Source organism: Perognathus longimembris, chromosome 21 (assembly GCF_023159225.1).
Source record: "Perognathus longimembris pacificus isolate PPM17 chromosome 21, ASM2315922v1, whole genome shotgun sequence".
NCBI lineage: Eukaryota > Metazoa > Chordata > Mammalia > Rodentia > Heteromyidae > Perognathus > Perognathus longimembris.
This window is the reverse complement of record NC_063181.1, coordinates 33,517,419-33,525,372: the sequence shown is the minus strand read 5'-3', so window position 1 is coordinate 33,525,372 and position 7,954 is coordinate 33,517,419. Positions and strand designations below refer to the sequence as shown.

General features: G+C 51.3%; 1 protein-coding gene across 4 annotated transcripts; it reads right to left on the bottom strand.

Annotated features, from left to right (window-relative positions):
- Window positions 1–717: 717 nt before the first annotated feature.
- Window positions 718–5,015, bottom strand: Plpp5 (phospholipid phosphatase 5). 4 transcript variants are annotated; one of them, XR_007208509.1, is made up of 7 exons: window positions 4,914–5,015; window positions 4,526–4,833; window positions 4,230–4,293; window positions 3,602–3,726; window positions 2,864–3,034; window positions 1,210–1,472; window positions 718–886 (listed from the first exon to the last, which is right to left on the bottom strand). XR_007208509.1 is itself a non-coding variant. In XM_048330290.1 (7 exons), exons 1-6 carry the CDS (start codon window positions 4,991–4,993, stop codon window positions 1,309–1,311), a joined length of 912 nt encoding a protein of 303 aa, XP_048186247.1. In that variant the 5' UTR covers window positions 4,994–5,015; the 3' UTR covers window positions 718–886; window positions 1,307–1,308. The 4 variants fall into 4 exon arrangements, 3 of the variants coding, with proteins under 3 accessions (XP_048186247.1, XP_048186248.1, XP_048186246.1); XM_048330290.1 differs by having other exon boundaries at window positions 1,307–1,472; XM_048330291.1 differs by having other exon boundaries at window positions 718–1,472; window positions 4,526–4,616; window positions 4,725–4,833.
- Window positions 5,016–7,954: the final 2,939 nt, after the last annotated feature.

The window sequence follows — 7,954 nt, the reverse complement described above, 5'->3', positions numbered from 1 at the left end:
AAACAAAAGTTTCAGGCAAAGAACTAATAAGTGGGGCTGGGAATATGGCCTACTGGCAAGAGTGCTTGCCTCGTATACATGAGGCCCTGGGTTCGATTCCTCAGCACCACACATACAGAAAATGGCCAGAAGTGGCGCTGTGGCTCAAGTGGCAGAGTGCTAGCCTTGAGCAAAAAGAAGCCAGGGACAGTGCTCAGGCCCTGAGTTCACGGCCTAGGACTGGCCAAAACAAAAACAAAAAGAACTAATAAGTTATGTTCCCATGTCTAGTGTTTTCATTGTCATAGGCAAATACAGTTCAAAATTTTAAGTGTGGAAATCAATTCAGAAATGGCCTTCCGTTTGTATGGAGAGCACAGGGGTTGCTCACTTATGTGTGACGGAGACTCCAGGGTTCAGTCCAGCCTTCCAGTGGTACTTTAAAGATAATTTAAAAAAACCTACACATTTACCATTTTACTTGAGTATCAAGTTGACTGAAAGGAAAATGCATTGAAAGTATGCTGTAGAAATATAAATGTAAGACAAAAATCATATTTAAAGTACAGTTATAAAAGAGAAAGGCAGTGCTAGGGCCTACAGCGTGGCTCTCATGATCTTATGTAGTTGTTCCTATGGGAAGGAACAGCAAGTCTCTCGCGTAACCAGCGGTCGGCTGGCAGACTGACTCCAGCAAGCAGTGCCAGGCACAGCCAGGAGCCAAGTGCGGCACGGCCATCTGGGAGCGCCGAGGTCGCAGTCCTCCCCGTTTTCTTTACTGTGTTCTTTTAGGAATTCAACAAAATGGAGAACAGTATCAGCTGTCTGGACTTGACAACACAGGCTCAGCAGTGGGGCAGCAGCCAGACTTGGACATTTTCTCATTTAAGGCTTGATAGAATTATCACTAGAGAAAGTAAACACATTCAAAATCCAGTTGATTAGGTCCAGAGTTTAGGGCTTGGAGTTAGGAAAAGCGGAAATTAAGTGTCAGTGGTTTTTAACTCCGGCTTCTAGGATAAAGCGGCGCTGTGGAAAGTCCGCTTTGTGGTCAGATGCTTCCGAGAGCAGCACTGGGGCGGGGGATGGAGGGAGAAGCAGGGTGGCCAGCGTGGTGGAGATGATGGAGAATGGTAGCGGACAGTGGTGGAGTCTTCGTGACAGATCCACGGGCAGTAGGGCGAAGGGCAACGCGGGAGGCCCAGTGCAGTGGGGCTGTACCATTTGTACCTGGGAAGGAGGTCAAAGGCCCCAAGTCCCTGTCCTGTGCATGGTTCCGTTAGGAGGAGCGATTCATCCACTTGCTCTCCACTGAGATCAACCCAACTTTTAAATATCCAGACAGTAGGAAACGGCAGGTGTCTTCTGTGACGTGGGAAGCATGTGTTTGTCCTGAAGTGGTTTATCACATTCCACATCAGTCAGAGGAGGGTAATACTGCCTGTAGCACACATAGGCGAGTGTCATTCCAATCATGGACCCAACTAGTACATCTGGGGAGAGAAGAAATAAAATCTTTTTGTAATCAACTAGATTCTTCAATCCTAATTAGATGCCACATAGTACTGAATTGACCCTTGAGGATACTGTATTTATAGGAGCCCAAAAAGCCTCAACTCTAGATTTATGGTTTCTTTAGGTTTTCTTAAATGTATCATTTAGTGTTACCACTGATTGCTAAGTACTAAGTCAAAATGCATCTTTTAAGCTGGGTGTTGGTGGGTCATTCCTATAATCCTAGTGAATCACAGTTCAAAGCCAGCCCAAGCAGGAAAGTCTGTGAGACACCTCCAATTACACACACACACACTGTGGAACTGGTGCTGTGGCTCAAGTGGTAGAACACTCGCCTTGAGCAAGAAAGCTCAGACAGCACCCAGGCCCTGAGTTCAAGCCCCAGGACTAGTATAAACAGAAAACTCAACACTTTCAGTCTGCTAGCATTGTTCAAAGTGGACTAAATTGCTTTTGATTAGAGGAATAACAAACGTTGTTGCAGTGCTGTTCATTGACCTGTTTTCACCATTTCAGGAGTTCTCACTGGGCACCGTGGCACAGCCTGTAACGTAACAGTGTGGCTGAGGCTCCCCTGTGCTGTGTAACACTCAAGGCCGGCCCGGGCGGCAGCACTCACGAGCAGGCGCAGGAGTTGCCTCTCGTTGGTTTTGTTTTTTGGCTGGTGCTGGGGTTCTCAGGGCATTCTTGCTTGGCTTCTCTCTGCTTGGCTGGCACTTGTACAACATTTGAGCCATACCACTAGCCTGGCTTTTTGCCGGTTAACTGGAGATGGAACCTAGTAGGCTTTCCTGTCCTGGCTGGCCTCTACATGCAGTTAGCCAGGTCTCAGCCTCCGAGTATCGTGGGCAGCAGTGCCCAGCCTTCTGCTTATTCTTCAAGAGAGAGCCCCTGAAGGCCTCGGGGCAGCACTGGCAGCTCGTACCCAACGATGGCTCTTCTTTGAAGATACTTTGTAATTTGGATGTTTTACCATAGCATTCAAATTAACTCTCCTACTAATTTTATGTCCCTTGAATTTTCTGTTTGGGGACAAAAATCTTGGGACAAGACCCTTAGAGGAGTCTCCCTCTGTAATCCAGGGGGCCTTGAACTCCCAATTCTGCCGTAGCCTTCCAAGTCCTGAGGTTATTGGTTGGTGCCACTGTGCCTGGCCTGCAATTATTTCTTACAGATTCAGTTTGGCCTTGTCTCATGTAATGTTTGACTCTCATCTCTGCATAGATGCACATAGCACAGAACCCAGATCATCTACACAAACTTACTTGCTCATTCATCGAACAGATGCCTGGTGATTAAAGTTTCTTTGCAGTCTCTAGTGATAAAGATGAGTGAAACATGGACACTCAAGGCACAACTGTCATCTTACCTTGCCAGTGGTGCTTGTAGTCACAGGTGCGGGACAGGGCAATTATAGATGCAAAAAGGAGAGGTGACAGAAAGGCACAAAACCTCCAAGACTTCCCACGCCCTTGTGGTGTGAAGCAGTGTAACTTCCCTGCCAGGTAGAAGGAGGCAAAGGCCAGACCAGCAAATGCAACTAGAAGAGAAAAAGCCACCACTAATGTGTCTCCACACAACATGCGGGGGGCGGAGGGGGGGGGCCTGCTCTGTCCCTTTTTGTATGCATCTGTGTACACTGTTGGTTATGAGGAAAAAGGAAAAATGTAGGACTTTATTTCATGCCACAGAAACTTGGTAATACTTTACTTGAGATGAGTTTTTGGCATGCACGTTACATGACTGGACAGGCTACTTCTCTCTGCTTCCTGTAGCCAGGAGTTCGGAAAACAACAGTACTCCATGGGTTAGGTGGTCTGTGAAGGAGGTGAAAATCTAGTAAAAAGCTTCAGCATACTTGACTGCGCAGTAACTCTGCCATAAAGGTTACTATTTTTTATGAATACTACTAGATTGCAGGATCTCGGCTAAGCACATAGTAATAAAATGTGCAGATCTCATGAGCATAACCCTGTGTGCTAATATTTATACTTAGAGTCAAGACTTGGGCTCCTGAAGTTGTAGGAGTTCCTGGTACTAGGCACAGAGCGACTGGGGTCAGCTTTCTAGGTTGAGTGTAGAAACAGAGTCCAGCTGAAAGTCATACAGGAAGAATGCCCACTGGGGAAGCTCTTGCGGCCTTCATTCACCACGTCCTCGTCCCCTGTGCACGCCCACTCGGCGTGGGCTAGCCCATCTGGAAAACAGCGGTAGAAGAAATCTGGGCGTGGCCTGGAAAAATAAGCATAGTTGAGCAAAGATCACTCACACGTAATTTTTCAGGTGGACATGTTGGTCACATGTCCCAGAGAAAATAATATTAAAGCTGGATTGGGACAGTCACACGAAGAAAAACAGCCTTCGTCCCGCGGCCAGCATTTAAATCGGGAAAAGACGCGGTCATCGTGGCATGTGATGAGGTTCAGGGAGCTGCGGAGGTGCTCGAGGGCTCGGTGGCAAACGCCAAGGGCTGCAGGAAGGCTGGCGGCCACCTTCAGGAGGGGAGTGGGGACTGAGAAAGGAAGCAGACGTGGAGGCCGGCCGGGCAGGGAAGTCCAATGAAACACCAGAAAGCAGGCGGCCGAGCTGTGGCTCAAGTGGCGGAGGCTAGCCTTGAGTGAAACAGCACCTGGGCCCCGAGTTCGAGCCCCAGGACTGGCGAAAGAGAAGGACAAAGATGCGGCTGGAGTGCCCCTGCCTGGCTCCTCCGTGGGGAAGGGCCGACGGTCGCGTACCTCCCCACTATCAGCTTGATCGTGTTGGTAAGGACGCCATTCAGGGCCAGGGCCAGGGTGGCAGCTGCAAAGCAAAGCAGCCGTTAGTGCCGTGGCCCTGCTCCCCCCCCCATCCCCCGGGCACCAGGCCTGCACGCGAGGACGAGGAGACGCCCACACCGACGCGGACACGGACGGGCGCCCTGCGCGGTGCCCGGCTCGCCGGGCCGCCCTCACGGCCCTGGTGGGGGGGGGGGGGACGGCAGCAGGAGACCGGAAGGGCCGCGGGCGGGGCGCGCGGGCCGGGGAGCGCCTACCCAGACAGGCGCGCTGGCTGTCGGCGGCGTCCGTCTTCTTGAGGGCCTTGACCAGGAAGATGAGCGACAGCGGGGAGAGGACCGCGATGACCTGGCCGGCGGGACGGGACTGTGGAGCGGCGCCCCCCGCCGCGCCCCCTCCCCTCCCCATCCCCGCCGAGGCCGCCCAGCAACCCCGGGAGCCCCGAGCCCCACGCACAAAGGTCGGCGCGGCGGGGAAGTACTCCGCCTCCACGTACGGGTTCCGGTACAGCCACATCTCCTCGGGCTGGATGCGCCTCCGGAAGGGGGGCAGCAGCTCGGTCACCCTGGGGAGACACAGGGCTGAGCTCCGGCGGGCGCAGGGCGGGCCGCCTGCCGCCGCCCGCCGTCCACCCCGCGCCCTCACAGGAAGGCGGCGAACAGCAGGAGCCGCACGCACACTTCGGCCGCCGGCACGCCGCCTCGCGCAGACGGACGCGGAGACATGGCCCGGAGCCCGAGCGGCGAGGGCCGGGCGGGCGGAAGCAGGAAGTGGGAGGGGCGGTGGGCGGGGCGTCACCTTCCCAGCCGCGCTCGAGTCCGCGGGGCGCCCCTGCGCCTCGCACCCGCGACACGGAAGGAAGTACGAGCGCCCAGCGGCGCGGGAGCACCGCCCCTCAGGACGAGCCCACGCGGCCGCGGCGACCTCGCCCCTCCCGGCGCCAGGCCCGGGAGTTTCGGGGCCCAGCCTGCTGGCGGCGCCCCGCGCCCCCTCCCACGACGGACACGCGGCCGGCGTCGCCCCAGGCAAAGAAGCAGTCCACGCGTGGAGCTTGGAACATACAAGACCCTTTATTGAGGTTGATCTCAAGCAAAATCTGCAATTAGTGGAATGTCATTAAAAACCTTTCCAGATCCTCACAGCGCCCGAAAACACGTCGGAACCCCAAAGTGTGTGAAATAAGAAAGGCAACATCTCAGTAAATAGAATGTACAAAACGACGTCTCCTACGAGCACACGCCCGGAAGCTTCGGGAGCACAGGCAGGCCTAAGGGCACTATATCTAGTCCACAATAAGCTACTATTTACAGGTTAACCAAGCTTTGCACGCTTCACACTTGGCGATCAAACAGGCCCATCAACAAAATCCTCAACTATGACGTGAACTCTGTGGCAGCGTGGAGCCGCGGGACAGTAATTAATGCCCGAGGGGAACGGTCCCGGGGAGAAACGGCGCCCGGCGGAGGCCGTGCTTGTTACTAGTCTCAAGGGATGTAGGCAAGGTGACATTTCATTGGAGCTACAAAGTTGATTACAGAAATAACAGATTTACAAAGCCCATTATGTAAAGCACATGAAATGAAAAGGGAATCGGTAGGTATCTGGTGTGCAACATTACTGAGTGTAAATGAGTTTCTCTTCAATTCCAAATGCACAGACCCTGGAGTATAAAAAGATGATCTTTTCAATCACTTGGAGTCATTCAGCATCTTGGTTAATTAGTGCCAACACCATCTCCACATAGGGCATGTAACAGAACAAATAGGATAAAATATATATATATATATATATTTTTTAGAGTTTCCATTCTTTTTAGGTGGTACTGGAGTTTGAACTCCGGGCCTTGTACATGCCAGGCAGGTACTCTGCCACTTGAGCTGCACCTCCATGAGAATATATATGTGTATATATATATAAATGTATATATACATATATATACACACACACACATATATATATGACAGCAAAAAAGCAAATTTATTGAATCCATCTTTAAATTGACATGGTTATCTTTTGAATACTCTGCGGTGAACAGGCCACACGGCTGACACTTGTGGGCCACTTGTGGGCAGAGAGAAGCGGAGGACGCTTCATTACCATGGAGTGATTTCACAGGGAAACTAAGGACTCAATAAGGGCTTTGGCAACTATCCTGTTTTCCCTTTTTACTTAGATGAGTGACTGCTTGAGCCTACTGAGTAAGGGCGGGTCATTCTCCTCCACCCCTTCATCTATCTGCACCACAAGTGCTCACATTTGTCAATTTTCCATGGACTGACAAAAAGCCACAAAAACGGAAATGTTTTTTGAAACAGCTACACACAGCATTGTAGGAGTGTAACATAAGTGCAATACTTTTTTCCCAAACAGGCATGTATTTATTAGAAGGAAAGAGGTGCTTCGGAAAAGGTTTGACAAACAGACAAAATAAAAAAAAACTTACTGGGAAATTATCATAAAAATGCTGCTGGTATACATGCAAGAGTCTCTTCCTCAAAGGTACACAATAAATCTAAGCTATCAACGGTGAGCATCTTGCCCCATCTGAAGAACTTGCTTTCTAATCCAGTTAAGGAGGGTTAAGAGACTAGGCTATTTTTAAAACAGTATACAAAACAAGCTTTCTAGTTCATAAATTTAAAAAGAAACTATAAAATAAAGAGCATCTGAAGAGCTTCAAGTACTTAAAAAACCTGAATTCAATGAGGCAGAGGTGTCAGTGTTAAGGTGACTACATCGTACCTGTGGTAAACTTCATCCTTCCCTTCCCTCCCCTCCCCTGGCACCCCGGTTCTTTTCCACAGCCCAATGCCCGTCCAGGCCGAGGGGGAGTTCAGTAATACGAATCCCTAGCTGTTCAATACTGGTTAATACACTGCGGAGCGGCCTAGCTGCACCGACACATGGCGCCAAGTCCCAGAGAGCAGATGGAGGGGCCCTGACCGCAAGGAAACTGCCTGGCCACGGATGGCCGCTTTGCAGCGGGAAGGTGGAGACGGCCACCTCGGAGCAATGGGCAGCAGGGCCCCTCTCCCCACCCACACTGCTGCCGCGCGGAGCACTGCCAATACAAGCTCTGCGCGCTCGGAAAGGCTCAGGGCAACTTGCTCTCTTACCCTGTTAGGAGATGGCCTGTCCAGAGTGCACGTGCGTGCGTGCTCGCGTGCACGCATGTGTGCACGTGCCGGTCCTGCGTTCCCTGCAGTTCCTAGGAAGCTTCTCTTACTTCATCTTTCACTCTTACTCATCCAATTCCTGAGGCTTCTGCTGATGATCAAAAACGCTGCATTCCCTGCCTCCAAGGAATCCACACAAGGTTACCACTGTTACCACCCCCCCCCACCCCCCCACCCCAGGCTGCTTTGAAAGTTACTTCGTTCGGGGGCAGGAATAAAAACCAACCACTTATGCTCTGGTCACATGCAGATTTAAAAATGCACAAACAGCGACTTGAGGCTGAGTAAGCAGTACAGTACGCACATTACACGTGCACTTCTACACCCAGGGACAACTCGCCTGCTGCTTTCAGGACCCACAGAGAGAGGTCAACAGGGCGGCTTCGGCCTGGGCATGACCAACCACTGTTTAGACCTTCAACGGCGACAGCTGTGGCTAGCTATTTAGTTTTCTACTTTGATTTCTGAAATGACAGAACAATCCTATAATCATTAAATTTTGTTTTTAAA

Bases quoted from the DNA above. Each gene is read 5' to 3' on its own strand.
- Plpp5 (XM_048330289.1), bottom strand. From the start codon at position 4,993: ATGTCTCCGCGTCCGTCTGCGCGAGGCGGCGTGCCGGCGGCCGAAGTG. The intron at 4,834-4,913 runs GTGAGGGCGCGG...GTGTCTCCCCAG, and splicing joins CTGCTGTTCGCCGCCTTCCT to GGTGACCGAGCTGCTGCCCC. The intron at 3,727-4,229 runs GTACGCGACCGT...TTATTTTTCCAG, and splicing joins ATCAAGCTGATAGTGGGGAG to GCCACGCCCAGATTTCTTCT.